This window comes from Erinaceus europaeus, chromosome 13 (assembly GCF_950295315.1).
Source record: "Erinaceus europaeus chromosome 13, mEriEur2.1, whole genome shotgun sequence".
Lineage (NCBI taxonomy): Eukaryota > Metazoa > Chordata > Mammalia > Eulipotyphla > Erinaceidae > Erinaceus > Erinaceus europaeus.
In genome coordinates this window covers 40,860,540-40,876,262 of record NC_080174.1, presented here as the reverse complement: position 1 = coordinate 40,876,262, position 15,723 = coordinate 40,860,540, and the positions used below count along the sequence as shown (strand labels likewise).

The 15,723-nt window shown below is 40.6% G+C and overlaps 1 protein-coding gene across 2 annotated transcripts in view; it reads left to right on the top strand.

The window, feature by feature from the left end:
- The window catches only part of PAFAH2 (platelet activating factor acetylhydrolase 2), a 49,790-nt gene that overhangs the window by 15,374 nt on the left and 18,693 nt on the right, over window positions 1-15,723 (top strand). For both annotated transcript variants that reach the window (XM_016187926.2, XM_007522564.3), the window contains one exon: window positions 14,293-14,384. In XM_016187926.2, coding sequence (XP_016043412.1) covers window positions 14,293-14,384 — 92 coding nt within the window. The remainder of the gene's footprint in view (window positions 1-14,292; window positions 14,385-15,723) is intronic.

Sequence of the window (15,723 nt, the reverse complement as noted above, 5' to 3'; positions counted from 1 at the left end):
AACTCTCTGTCTACATTTTTGTCCATTTTTCTATGGTCCTATCTTCTGTTTATTATTATTATTTTTTAATTTATTTATAAAATAGAAAATATCAACAAAACCATAGAAAAGAGGGGTGAAATTCCACACATTTACCACCACCAGAGTTTCATATCCCATCCCCTCCACTGGAAGCTTTCCTATTCTTTATCCCTCTGGGAAAATGTACCCAGGGTCATTATGGGGTGCAGAAGGTGGGAGGTCTGGTTTCTGTAACTGCTTCTCCGACAGACATGGGCATTGACAGGTTGATCCATACTCCCAGCCAGTTCCTATCTATGGGGGCACGGTGCTGGAGAGATGGGGTTCCAAGGTACATTGGTGAGGTCATCTGTCCGGGGGAGTCAGGTTGGTATGATGGTAGCATCTACAAGTTGGTGTTCAGAACCTGTATTCCTTTGCTTCCTCCATTCTTGTGGGACTCAGTTCACTAGTTCTTGATTATTGCAAATGCCTTTAGTTGATTGTGGCAAATTCCTTTAGTTCTTGAATATTTGAAAAAACCTTTATTTCTCCCTCGTATTTGAAGGATAATTTTGCAGGATGCAATATTCGTGGCTGTAATTCCCTCTCCTTTAGAACTTTAAATATGTCATTCCACTCTCTCCTTGCCTCTAGAGTTTGTGAACAGAAATCTGGTGAACGTCTTATAGCTCTGCCTTTATATGTAACTTTTTTCCTTTCCCTAGCAGCCAGTAAAATTTTTTTCTTGTTGACTTTTGATAGTTTTACAATAATGTTCCTTGGCATTGGTCTTTTTGTATTTATAAATCTTGGTGATCGTTCTGCCTCTTGAATGAAAACGTTCTGATGGTTTCCTAAGTGAGGGAAGTTCTCAGCTAAAATTGCTCTGAAAATGGACTCTGGACCTTTCGCCTTGTCCTCCTCTTCAAATATACCTATCACTCTTATATTTGATCTTTTGATGGAGTCTGCAGTTTCACAGAGAGTTGATTCAGTCTTTCTGAACCATTCAGTCTTTCCCTCATCTTTGAACTGAAAGAGTAGGGGCTGGTCGTGTCTTCTAAATTGGAGATTATTTCTTCTGAATATGTGGATTTACTTCCTAAGCCTTTTACCTGGGCATGGATTGCAGTTAGAGTGTCTTTTACTCCCTGGAGTTCTGACTGAAGTTCTTCTTTCAAGATTTGAAGATTCTTAGTGAACTCTGTTTTAAGTTTCTCTCTTGTGTGTTTCAATTCCATAGTAACATGTTCTTTTAATTCTTGCTTAAATTCTTGAAGAGTCCTCATAATGAACTCTGTGTAGTCTGTCTCTGAGAGTCTCTCTAAATCTGTAATTACTTGGATTTCCTGTTTCATTTCTGTCTGACTGACATGGCATAGTTGGCTGTTTAGTTCTGTTTCTCTGCTTGCACATTTTTTGTGTGTTGGTTATTGATGGACAGCAGGTGGTGCTATTGATCTCTAGGTTTCTCTTGTTTGTATGATCTGTGGAGGGTGGGATGTGGTGGTAGGGGGTTACTTTGTGCTGCCTTATGGTCACAAATGCCCTGTTTTATGTTATTCCCTTGCCTTCAATTCAGAAGGCTAAACCCCCCCTGAGTCAAAGATTGAAAGTTTTTAAGGCGTTATCTCTTTTCTTCCAGCACTAGGAACAATATTACTTGCTTGCTCTGCTTAAAGTGAAATCACCAAAATGGCGCAGCTCAGTGCCTGGCCACCTAGAGCTCTAACTTAACTTTGCTGTTCTTCAACCTGCACCCCTTTTCCAACCACACATGAGCACCCACCTGAGGCTGCAGAACTTTCGGCTGTAGATTATGACTTCAGTTGGGTCTCTTGTTGTATTTATTTGTTGTTTTGGGAAGAGAGGTGATTTGGGCCCAGTAGTTCCATGGCCACACCTTGGAATAGTAACACTCTTCACATCCATTAATCAGGGGAGTCTGCACTCATTCTTCCCCTCCCCCGCCCATCACATTAAAATGTGTCAATAAATAAATAAAGTCTTGAGTCTAGAGATGTAGCACAATAGTCATGCAAAAGACTTTCACGCTTGAAGATCTGAGATCATAGGCTCAATACCTCTCAGAAGCCAGAGTTGATTACTATTCTGCTCATTCTCTCTCTCTTCCCTTAAAAGGAAATGAAAATATTTTTTAAAATGAAATCTTTTAAAAATATTTATTATTGGATAGAGACAGAGAGAAATTGAAATGGGAGGGGAGATAGAGACAGAGAGATACCTACAGCCGTGCTTCATCACTCATGAAGCTTTCCCCCTGTAAGTGGGGACCAGGGGCTTGAACGTGCAACCTTGAGCACTATAATGTAAGCACTTAACCAGGTACGGCACTGTCTGGCCCCCTTAAAATAAAATCTTTTTACAAAACTTTTTTTAAATAAAGACAGAAATAGGGAGAGGGAGAAAATGAAGGAGAGAGATAGATACCAGCAGTACGGTTCCATCATTCCTGAAACTTCCTCATGCAGGTAAGAACTGGGGGTCTTGAACCGTAGACATGGGAATGCCATGTCTACTGGTATGCCACCAACCAGCCCTGTACAATTTTTTGTAAAGATTTATTTCAAATGTGATAAAGTTTCACCAGAAAGAGGGACACCAGAACAGCATTCCAGCAAATGTCACCAGGGATGATAATCCTGTGCTCTACCAGTTGAGATATTTTCCCCAGCCAGCATGACTTTAAAAAGTAGTAGTACTTTACTAGTAGTAGTATTAACTGGATAGAGACAGAGAGAAATCTAGAGGGATGGGGTAGATAGCAGGGGTGAGAGACAGAGAGACACCTGAAGCACTGTTTCACCACTTGTGAAACTTTTCCACTTGGAGGTGGGGACCAGGGGCTTGAACCTGGTGCTTGCACATAGTAGCATGTGTGCTCAACCAGGTGCACCACCACCCAGCCCTTAGCTTGCATGATTAAGAAATATTTACTTTCTTTATTTGTTTTTTTATATATATTTATTGGGGAATTAATGTTTTACATTCAATAGTAAATACAATAGTTTGTACATGCATAACATTTCCCAGTTTTCCATATAACAATACAACCCCCACTAACAACTCTGTCATCCTTCTTGGATCTGTATTCTCCCATCCACCCACCCCAGAGTCTTTTACTTTGGTGCAATACGCCAATTCTAGTTGAGGTTCTACTTCTTTTCTGATCTTGTTCTTCAACTTCTGCCTGAGAGTGAGATGATCCCATATTCATCCTTCTGTTTCTGACTTATTTCATTTAACATGAATTTTTCAAGGTCCATCCAAGATCGGCTGAAAACGGTGAAGTCACCATTTTTTATAGCTGAGTAGTATTCCATTGGGTATATATACCACAACTTGCTCAGCCACTGATGTGTTGTTGGACACCTGGGTTGCTTCCAGGTTTTGGCTATTACAGATTGTGCTGCCAAGAACATATGTGTACACAGATCTTTTTGGATGGGTGTGTTGGGTTCCTTAGGATATATCTCCAGGAGAGGAACTGCAGGGTCATAGGGTAGGTCCATTTCTAGCCTTCTGAGAGTTCTCCAGACTGTTCTCCACAGAGGCTGGACCAATTGACATTCCCACCAGCAGTGCAGGAGGGTTCCTTTGATCCCACAACCTCTCCAGCATTTGTTGCTGTTACCTTTTCTGAAGTATGACATTCTCACAGGAGTGAAGTGATATCTCATTGTTGTCTTGATTTGCATTTCTCTGACAATCAGAGACTTGGAGCATTTTTTCATGTCTTTCTCGTGACCTTTAGGATCTCTTCTGTGGTGAATATTATGTCCATGTCCTCCCCCCATTTTTGGATGGGGTTGTTTGTTTTCTTGTTGTTGAGTTTGCAAGTTCTTTATATATTCTGGTATATTAGCCTCTTGTCTGATGTATGGCATGTAAAGATCTTCTCCCATTCTGTGAGGGGTCTCTTGGTTTGGGTAGTAGTTTCTTTAGCTGTTCACAAGCTTTTTAATTTGACGTAGTCCCGTAGGTTTATGCTTGCCTTAGTCTTCTTTGTAATTGGATTCATTTCATTGAAGATGTCTTTAAGATTTCTGCGGAAAAGAGTTCTGCCAATATTTTCCTCTAAGTATCAGATAGTTTGTGGTCTGACATCCAAGTCCTTGATCCACTTGGAATTTACTTTTGTGTTTGGTGAAATATAGTGGTTCAGTTTCATTCTTCTGCATGTTTCAACCCATTGTTTCCATCACCATTTGTTGAAGAGACTGCTTTCTCCATTAATAGTCTGGGCACCTTTGTCAAAGATTAGATGTCCATAGGTGTGGGTTCTTTCTTCTGGGCTCTCGATTCTATTCCACTGGTCAGTGTGTCTATTCATGTTCCAATACCAAGCAGTTTTGATGACAATGGCCCTATAATACAATTTGAGATCTGGGAGTGTGATGCCTCCAGTTCTGTTCTTTCTTCTCAAGATTTTTTTGGCAATTCTAGGTCTTTTCTGGTTCCAGATAAACATTTGTAGCATTTGTTCTATTCTCCAAAAAAATGAGCTTGGGATCTTGATGGGGATAGCATGTAATTTGTAGATGGCTTTGGATAGTATATTCATTTTGATGATGGTAATTCTTCCAACCCATGAACATGGAATATCTTTCCACTTCTTTGTGTCTTTTTCAATTTCCTTGAGTAGTGACTCATAATTTTCAGTATATAAGTCTTTCACTTCTTTGGTTAGGTTTATGCCTAGATATTTTATTGGTTTTGTTGCTATAGTAAAAGGAATTGATTTCTGGATTTCAATTTCTTCTAGCTTAGTGTTTGCAAAGAGGAATGCCACTGACTTTTGAATGTTAATTTTGTAGCCTGACACCTTACTGTATTGCCTGATGAGATCCAAAAGCTTCTTGCTGGATTCCTTAGGTTTTTCTATGTATATTATTATGTCATCTGCAAATAGGGAGTGTTTGACTACTTCTCTTGCAACTTGTATGCCTTTAATTCCTTGCTCCTGCCTGATTGCTATGGCAAGAACTACTAACACTATGTTGAATAGTAATGGTGATAGTGGGCAGCCCTGTCTAGTACCTGATCTGAGTAGAAATGCTTCCAGTTTTTCACCATTGAGTATGATGTTGGCTGTAGGTTTGCTATATATAGACTCCACTATCTTCAGGAATTTTCCACCTATTCCCATTTTTTGTAGTGTTTTTATCATAAAGGGATGTTGTATTTTGTCAAAGGCTTTCTCTGCATCTATTGATATGACCATGTGTTTTTTGGTCTTGCTTGTATTGATGTGGTGTATCAAATTGATTTATTTACATATATTAAACCAACCTTGCATGCCTGGGATAAACCCCACTTGGTCATGATGAACAATATTTTTAATGTACTGCTGTATCTGTTTGGCTAGAATTTTGTTCAATATTTTAGCATCTATGTTCATCAGAGATATTGGCCTTTAGTTTTCTTTTTTGGTTGTGTCCCTGTCTGCTTTTGGTATCAGGGTGATGTTGGCTTCATAGAAGCTGGCAGGGAGTATTCCAGTGTCTTCAGTCTTCTGGAAGACTTTTAAAAGTAGAGGTATTAGTTGTTCTTTGAAAGTTTTGTAGAATTCATTTGTAAAACCATCTGGTCCAGGAATTTTATTTTTGGAAGGTTTTTGATAACTATTTCAACTTTACTAGCGGTGATCGGCCTGTTCATGTTATTTGGTTCCTCTTTATTTAATCTTGGAAGTTGGTAGGTATCTAGGAACTCGTCCATTTCTTCTAGGTTCTCTAGCTTGGTGGCATATAGTTGTTCATAGAAGCCTCACATGATATGTTGAATTTCTGCAGTATCTATTGTGATATCTCCTCTTTCATTTACTATCCAATTTATTTCGGTCTTCTCCCTTTTTTGGGGGCGGGGGGAGTCTGGCTAAAGGTTTGTCGATTTTGTTTACTCTTTCATGTACTTTTGTTGATCTTTTACTTTTGTTGATCATTTACTTTTTTTTTTTTTTTTTTTAGGACAGAGAGAAATGGAGAGGAGGGGAAGACAAAGAGGAGGAGAGAAAGATAGACACCTGCAGACCTGCTTCACCGCCTGTGAAGCGACTCCCCTGCAGGTGGGGAGCCGGGGTTCAAACCAGGATCCTTATGCCGGTCCTTGTGCTTTGCGCCACCTGCGCTTAACCCGCTGCGCTACAGCCCGACTCCCTGATCATTTACTTTTGTTGATCTTTCGTTGATTCACTTTTTGTAACATTTACTTCTGTTGATCTTTTGTATGGTTTTCTTTTTTTCAATCTTATTAATTTCTGCCCTAATGTTAGTGATTTCTGTCCTTCTGCTTGCTTTAGGGTTCCTTTGTTCTTCTTCTTCTAGGTCTTCAAGATGTGCAGTCAGGCTGTTTATTTGTGCTTTTTCTTGTTTCCTAATGTGTGCTTGTATGGCTATGAACTTTCCTCTCAGTACTGCCGTAGGTGTGTCCCACATATTTTGATAGCTTGTGTCTTCATTTTCATTGAACTCTCAAAACATTTTGATTTCTTCCTTGATTTCCTCTTTGACCCAGAAGTTGTTAAGGAGTGTACTGTTGAGTTTCCACATTTTGAGACTCTTACTAATCTTTTGTTGATTGTTAAGTGTTAGTTTAATTCCACTGTGGTCTGAGAAGATGCATGGGATGATTTCAATGCTCTTGAATTTGCTGATGCTGTCTTTGTGGCTTAACATCTGGTCTATCCTTGAGAATGACCCATGTGGACTTGAGTAAAATGTGTATTCCAGTTTCTTGTGATGAATGACTCTGAAAATGTCCAATATTTCTAGTTTATCTATCTCCTCATTTGGCTCCCTCATGTCTTTATTGATTTTCTGCCTGGATGATCTGTCAAGTTGAGACAGTGGTGTGTTGAAGTCCCCTACTATGACAGTGTTGCTGTTAATATATTACTGTAGCTCTTTCAGTAGATGTTTGATGTATTTAGATGGCTTCTCATTGGGTGCAGAGATGTTAATAGTTGTTAAGTCCTCTTGATTGACTTATTCTCTGAGTATTAAGTAGTGTCCATCCTTATCTTTTTAAAATGTTATTTATTTTAAAGTCTATCATTTCAGATATTAGAATATTTGTTCCTGCCCTTTTTTGTGGGCAATTGGCCTGTATGATAATTTTCCATCCTTTCACTTTAAGTCTGTGTTTGTCTTGTTGAATTAGGTGGGGTTTTTGTAGACAGCATAATGTTGGGTTGTGTTTTCTGATCCATCTTCCTACTCTGCCAATTTTAATAGGTGAATTCAGGCCATTGACATTTATTGATAGCAAAGATTGAAGTTATTTTAACGCCATTCTTGTAGGGTTTTAGTGTTCTGATATATGGCCTATTTATGATGGTCTGACTGCTTATAGGAGACCTTTTAGAACTTCTTTTAGGGCAGGCTTGGTGATAGTTCATTCCTTCAACTGTTGATTGTCTGTGAAGGTTTTTATGCCTCCATCTAGTCTGAATGCCTCCATCTAGTCTGAATGACAGTATTGTTAGTCGAAAGCCTTTCTCATTGAGTACTCAATAGATATCTTGCCATTCTCTTCTACAGTGTTTGTGTGGAGAAGTCTGCTGCTAATCTTATAGGTTTTCCTCTGTAGGTTACTCTTTGTTCTTCTCCTGCAGCCTTCAGGATCTTTTCTTTATCCTTATTCTTTCCAATTCTAAATATGATGTGTCTTGGTGTCTTTATGTCTGGGTTAATTCTGTTAGGCATTCTCTGGGCTTCTTGAATCTTTATGTCTTTGATGTTGTCTAGACTAGAGAAGTTCTCAGCTATTATGGCCTGAATAAGGCTTTCTTCCTCTCCCTCTCTTTCTTCCTCTGGTAAGCTAATAATGCGTATATTGTTTCTTATGAAGTCATCCCATAGGTCTCTGTTGTTGTTTTCAGAATCTCTTAATCTCTTTTTGAGATCTCTTACTTCTTTTTTAGTTGTCTCTAATTTGTCCTCGATCTTGCTAATTCTGTCTTCAGTCTCATTTATTCTGTTCTCTCTCCCCTCTACTGTTTTCTGGAGTACATCTATTTTGTTACCCTGTTGTGATACTGTTTTAGCTTGTTTGGCTAGCTGTGTTCTTAGCTCAGCTATTTCAGTTTTCAGTTCTCTAATAACCTTGAGATAATTAGTGTTTTCTTCCAGAGTCTCATTTGTTGTTTCTGTATTTCTGATGAAAATTCTTTCAAACTCCCTACTCACTCCTGTGATTATTTCCTTAACTAGTGTTTGGATGTTAACCTCATTATTTTGTGGGTCAACCTTTGGAGGACTTTTAGCTGAACTCTTGTCCTGGTTCATTTCTCCAATATTTCTTCTTGTTGGTTTAACCATTTTATATAGTGTGCTATGAGGTCCCTCTCTCAGTACTTTTCAAATTACTGATCACTCTTGTCTGGACTGACTTGTGTCTAAGTAAGGTAATTATAGGGTTCACTGTTGTGGAAATTGACAGTTATTTCAATAGTATTTTAATCCCTGATTTGGAGCTCAGTGGCTTAAAAGCCTCTTTTGTACTTTTCCTTCCTGGTAGGCTATGGGAGCCTGAGGGCTTTTAAACTATAAGTAGGCTTCTTAGCTTAATCACTGACCCTGACCAAGATAATGCAGGGTGTGTCGAGATAATCTAGTGATTATGCAAAGAGACTTTCACACTCCACCACTAGGCCATCGAGGTATAGATCTTCTCCTGAGTTTCCTCATTCTCTGTCCCCTGATGTAAGCACAGGGCCTCCCTACTGCTGCTCTGAGGGCAGCATCAATGAAGCAGCAATGAAATTCTGAGGGCAGTAGCAATGAAGACTCACAGTTGCATTTGGTGAGTCTCAGGGGAGTCCTCTCCTCCCTTCAGCCGTCTTTTTGTTGGTGAAACAGGCTGGTGATGGTATCTCAACTGGTAAACTGTCAGATTGTTACCATCCACTTAATCTCTCCCTAGGCTCCTCTCTGTCTACAAGCCAAACAAGCCAACCTGTTTGCACTCTCCTGTAATTTGGTGGTTTCCTGAAGTCATTCTATGTTGGTATGCTTCTAATTCTGCTTCTAAAAACCCCTTCTGTTTCACTTGGTTTAATCCCCCTGCTTAACACAGTGTTCTATTTACATAAACCACTGTTAACTAAGCACCACCCTCCCTCCAGGGCATTGGTGGTTCAGTGGTAGAATTCTCGCCTGCTCCGCCCCCTCTCCTTGTCACACTCTGATTTTCACCAATCTCTTTTTGCTCCACCCTCTCTACGTCACATCCTGTTTACCCCCTACTTGGCGAGTATATTAGTTTAGTTTAGCTTAGCTTGGCTTAGATTGTGCTGCGTTCCGCATGAATAAAGAGATACTGCGTACATCTCAGCCATGAGTCCCTGGTCGTCTGTCTCCCGTCAGTGAAGCTCAGCCTGGCATAATGGCGCCTGAAACAGGGACCGGCACCAACTGTAGGACCTAACCCGCTCATCCCCCAGATAAGTAAACTTGGCTACCCATCCGCCATCGGTTGCCTTTCTACTTATGAAGAGGTTTGCCAAAGCCTCTACTGTTTCATCATGAGACAGTTTCTCTGTCTCTGGAACATTTTGCTCTGGGCCACACTTTGGTTCCCTGACCAGGAACTTTGGTTTCTTATGACCATGATCATAGAGCTTGGGAGATGCGTGAAAATTTCTCCTTGGACTTTCTGGATTCCCTCTCCCATGTTTCCTGAGGAGAAGGACTACATTTTGCTCCGGGCCACAATTTGGTTCTTTATGACTGTGATGGGATATGCACGGAGATTTCACCTGGGACTTTCTGGACTTTTTCTCGCATGTTTCTCGCTGAAAAGGACTACTCTAATTGAGGAGCATTCTGCAGTACCCTGGCAGTCCCCAAGAATGGAGACACATGGTTAGTTCTACTCTCCTGATTGGATTCTTTCTTCGATGGGAAGACACTTTTAAAAATAGATGCCTGCAATCCTGCAGGAACAGTCAGAAGCATCCTAAATGGAATTTTGAGGAGCTTTTTGGACTAGGACACCCTCCGGGGACTCATGATGCTACATGGTGAAATCTGGATAATCTGGTCAAGTTGCGTTTCATAAGAGAGTGATTTGAATGACTGAATTTTTGTAAGACATTGACTTAAAAAAAAAAGCTGGATGCAGCCATGATTTCTAGAGACATCCAGAAACAATCCAAAAAATTGTTTTTTCCTCCTTTTTTTTTATGTCTTGGCATAAATCTGAATAGTTTATTCCTGAAAACTGTATATGAGTTATGGGCAGGGCAGATAGTGCAATGATTATATTAATGATTCTCATGCCTGAGACTTCTAACCGTGGTTCTTCTGTTTACCTTTTCACATTTTACTGAGTTTAAACTTTTTTAACAACCTTGAAATCATACTAGAAAGGACTTCCAATTATAATGGTGTTATCAATTATAGTAAAATTCTAATCTGCTACAAGTTTTGTTTGACAAGTAAGTGAATTTCAGCTGTCAAGTCTTCACATGAAAAAGCATCTACTCAAATGGAATTCCTGGAAATCCATTTGGACCCCTCTTCTCTGACGTCGCCCACAAGATGGTATGACTACAACGCACCCCCGGAAACCAATGATGTGACCTGGCACAGCCTGAAGAAACAGATTCACAGACTCCAAAGCTCACTCTCTACAGAAAAGCGGAATTCCGATGGCTGACATTCCCCATCGAGACAGACGTGTAGTGTTTCATCCCCTGGCATTTTCTTCCATGGTCATCTACTTTGGACTGACACTTCCATCGGACTTACTGGTATACTTCTTGGACAACAGTTTCCTTTTATGCTGCTGGGTTTCTCAAAGACTGATTGTAGCCAGCTGCCTTGGGACTCTATAGGCCATGTCCCCTCACCTGCAGGCCCTTCCCCTAGAGGAAGAAAACTCCCTCTCCTTACTAGGTCATGCCCACAGAGGCAGGAAATGCCCTTTGAGGCAAGAGATGCCCACAGAGGCATGAAGCGCCCCCAGAGGCAATAGATGCCCCCAGAGGCAAAAAATGTCCTTTCGCCTGCTAGGCTTTGCCCTTTGAGGTAGGAAACACCCCCCTCAGGCCTCCCCTTGGCATCACACTAGTTCTTGCTTCTCTCCTATTTTGTTCCTCCATATCTTATGCCAGTTATTTTGAAAACATCTGTATGATATAGGTTTCTGTTCACCCCACACTCCTGATACTATGGCCATTAGTTAAAAAGAAAAGAATTGTTCGTATGCTTCTAATTCTGCTTCTAAAACCCCCTTCTGTTTCATTTGGTTTAATCCCCCCTGCTTAACACTGTGTTCTATTTACATAAACCACTGTTAACTAAGCATCACCCTCCCTCAAGGGCATTGGTGGTTCAGTGGTAGAATTCTCACCTGCTCCGCCCCCTCTCCTTGTCACACCCTGATTTTTACCAATCTCTTTTTGCTCCACCCTCTCTACGTCACATCCTGTTTACCCCCTACTTGGCAAGTATATTAGTTTAGTTTAGTTTAGCTTGGCTTAGATTGTGCTGTGTTCCACATGAATAAAGAGATACTGTGTACAGCTCAGCCATGAGTCCCGGGTCATCTGTCTCTGCCTGCGAAGCTAGTCCAACAATTCTAGTCACATCCTTTTGCGGTCCTAGGTGGTCTCCTTTGGTATTCCTATAGGAATTCTTTCTACAGATATTTGCATACATGCAACATGCTGTTGTATATGGGGTCCTTGTGTTGTTTATAACAGTAAAAGATAGATAAAATCCTACACGTTGGGGCCAGATTGTGGAACACTTGGTTGAGTGCACATGTTCTAATGCACAAGGACCCAGGTTCAAGCCCCCGGCCCACACCTGCAGGGGGAAAACTTTGCAAGTTGTGAAGCAGTGCTACAGGTGTTTCTCTGTCTTTCCCTGTTTATCACCTCCTTCCCTCTTGATTTCTGGCTGTCTCTATCCAACAGATAAAGAAAATTAATAAAGTCTACACATTCACCAATAAGGGTTAACAGATTATAGAACAATAGCTGTAATCATTTCAATAATGCTAATTGCTATAGCACATAAACCCCAAATCTCAGGTGGCTTAACATAATGGGAGTTTCTCTCTCTTACATAAGGTCTAAAATTATTGTTTCAGTCCAAGGGTTAGCTGAGGGATACAGGCTCCTTCTGTCTTGTTGTTGTGTTTTCTTCCACTTGTGAAACTTAACTGTACTGTGCATATTAAGCCAAAAGAATGAGAAAGGACAGGGAAGTTTATACAGAAGAATTTTTATGGACCAAGCCTTGAAGTAGAAATGCCACTTTCAGTCACAAAACCACATTGAATTTCTGGGAAGTACAGTCTAGCTGTGTGTCTAGTCAGAAGAATAGATTAAAATAAATATTAGCTGTCTGGGAGGTAGTGGTCTGGTAGTGGATTAAGCATTGGACTCTCAAGCATGAGGTCTTTAGTTCAATCCCCAGCAGCACATGTGCCAGAGTGATGTCTGGCTCTCCTCTTATGTTTCTCATTAATAAATAAATAAATAAAATCTTTTAAAAAATATATAAAAATAAATATTATATAAAATATACTAATTGTATTTTTCTTTTTATATTCCCTTTTGTTGCCCTTGTTTTATTGTTGTTATTGATGTCATTGTTGTTGGATAGGACAGAGAGAATTGGAGAGAGGAGGGGAAGACAAAGAGGGGGATAGAAAGACAGACACCTGCAGACCTGCTTCACCACTTGTGAAACGACTCCTCTGCTGGTGGGGAGCCGGGGGCTCGAACTGGGATCCTTCCACGGCTCCTTGTGCTTTGCACCACATGTGCATAACCCTCAGCACTACCATCCAACTCCCATGGTATTTTTATTTTTTAAATATTTAGAGAGTGAGAAAGACCAAGAGGCCAAGTCCAGAGCGTTGCTCAATTCTGGCTTATGGGTGTGCTGGGACCTTAGAGTCTCAGGCATGAGAGTCTTTTGCATAACTATTAAGTTATCTCCCCAGTCCTGTACTAATGCTATTATGAAAAAAAAAAGCATGCTATGCTGTCACTTGCATAAAAGAGTAAGAGAGGACATGTATACTTAAACTTGCTTGTATATGGGTTAATAAACTCTTTAATGACACAGAAGAAACTAACCATTTTGGTGTAGAGAATGAGCAACTATGTAGGAGGAGAATGAATTAGATAAAGTATATGTACTTCTGATTTTCGAGTTATGTAAATATATTAACATTTTTATTAAGCTGAAGAAATTATCAACCAAGGGGTTGATCTGAAGGTATTGAGAAAAGGAGAATTTAGGGGTGGGGGGGCAGTAGCGCAGCGCATTAAGCACACATGGCATATAGCGAAAGGACTGGCGTAAGGATCCCAGTTTGAGCCCCCAGCTCCCCACCTGCAGTAGGGTCACTTCAGAAGCGGTGAAGCAGGTTTGCAGGTATCTTTCTTTCTCCCCTCCTCTCTGTCTTCCCCTCCTCTCTCCATTTCTCTCTGTCCTATCCAACAACAATGATATCAATGACAACAATAATAATAACCACAACAACGATAAAATAAAAGTGGAAAGAAATAGCCTCCAGGAGCAGTGGAATCATGGTGCAGGCACAGAGCCTCAGCAATAACCCTGGAGGCAAAAAAAAAAAAAAAGGAGAATTTAGGTTCAGAGCCTTGGGATGGAAACTGGGAGGAGCAGAGACTAGAAAGGTTTCAGGGTAGAGTCTAGGCATCAAAGTCTAGAGAGACTCCCCAGTTCCATTACCAGGCAGCTGTATTGTCTTTTTACATAACCATGTCCTGAAGGCTTCTGAGGACAACCAGAAATATATTCTTGCAATGCATGTTAAAGCAAGCAAACTCACTTTCCTGGATAAAAGTAAGAACAGTTATCCAGAGGAAGTAGAAACTTGAATTGATTTCTCTGCAGTAATCTTTGCTTCAGAGCACAGTGGATGGACTTGATTCTCATCTTGCTAGACTAATGGGTCAATGTGTAATCACTTAGTAGTTTCTGTCCATTTATTTAGAGACAGATATTTGAATTGCCTAGTCTAAGTATTGTGAGTGGCAAGGTTACAAAAACAAAGATGGAAAGCATGGTTTTCACAGTTCCTTCCTGCAGAAAGAAGGTTGTTCAATTCAGGGATCCCTTAACTGATTGCTCTTCAGTGGATAAGAATTTGGGATGGGGAGTCATCTACTGTATTGTGCCACTGTGTTATCTTATTCTTTCTTCCTCTTGCCCATGAAGAATCCCCAAAGATGGAGACCTATGTTTCTGACCTGGCTAAATTCTCTGTTTTCCTCAGGGTGGCATTGACATGAGCCGTGTGGCTGTGATGGGACATTCATTTGGAGGAGCTACAGCTATTCTGGCTTTGGGGAAGGAGACTCAAGTCCGGTAAGTTTCCCAGTGATGTTGCTATTAGCTTTTCACATATCATTCATTCATTAAGTATTTGTTATACAAGTATTATGTGCTGGACACTTTTTTTCCCCTGCTGGGGGGAGTTGGGAATTCAGTGGTGGATGAGAAACGAGGACCACTCAGAAGGTGGAGTGTTGGAGAGAGCAGTGGACTTAAAAATCACTAATCCTAAGGGCCAAATGGTACACCCAGTAGAGCACACATGTTATAGTGTACAAGGACTTGGTTCCAGACCCTGGTTCTCATCTGCAGAATAGGAGTTTTGTGAGCAATGAGACAGTGGCTGCAAATGTCTATTTCTCTTTCTATCTATCTAGCTCCCTTCCCCCTCTCACTTTCTCTCTGTCCAAAATTAAATCAAATTAAATAAAAAACCACAAGGTTCTAAGTTAAAATCCTGGCATCACATGTGTCAGAGTAGTGCTCAGGTTCTTTCTCCTTATTATAAATAAATAAATAAATAAATCTAAAAAAAAATGGGGTTAAAGAATAGGAAAGCTATCAGGAGAGGGAATGGCATATGGAGTTCCGGTGGTGGGAATTGTGTGGAGTTGTACCCCTCTTATCGTATGGTTTTGTCAGTGTTTCCTTTTTATAAATAAAAATTTAAAAAATTATATATAGAGAGAGGAGGGGGGAGACTGAGGAGATATCATAGTGGTTATGCAAAAAGATTTCCATGCCTGAAGCACCAGAAATTCCAGGTTCAATTCCCAGCACCACCATAAGCCAGAGCTGAGCATTGCTCCTGTAAAACACATACATATAGTCTCTCTTTTTTTTTTTTTGGAGGGGGGGAGATTGACTAATAAACAAAGTAACAAATCCTCAGTACCCAAATGCAGTGAAGAAAATAAGGAGGGGGGAGTCGGGTGGTAGTGTAGCAGGGTAAGCATACGTGGCATGAAGCTCAAGGACCCGTGTAAGGATCCCCATTTGAGCCCCCAGCTCCCCACCTGCAAGGGAGTCGCTTCACAGGCAGTGAAGCAGGTCTGCAGGTGTCTATCTTTCTCTCTCCTTCTCTGTCTTCCCCTCCTCTCTCCATTTCTCTCTGTCCTATCCAACAATGATGACATCAACAACAACAATAATAATAACTACAACAACAACAAAACCAAGGACAACAAAAGGGAAAATAAATAATAAAAAAAATTTTAAATAACGAAAATAAGGAGGTGTGGTAGTGCATCTGGTTGAGCACACATGTTACAGTGCACAAGGACCTGGGTTAAATCCCCCAGTCCCCACCTGCAGGGGGGAAGCATTACAAGTGGTAAAGCAATGCTGCAGGTATCTCTCTGTCTCTCTCTCC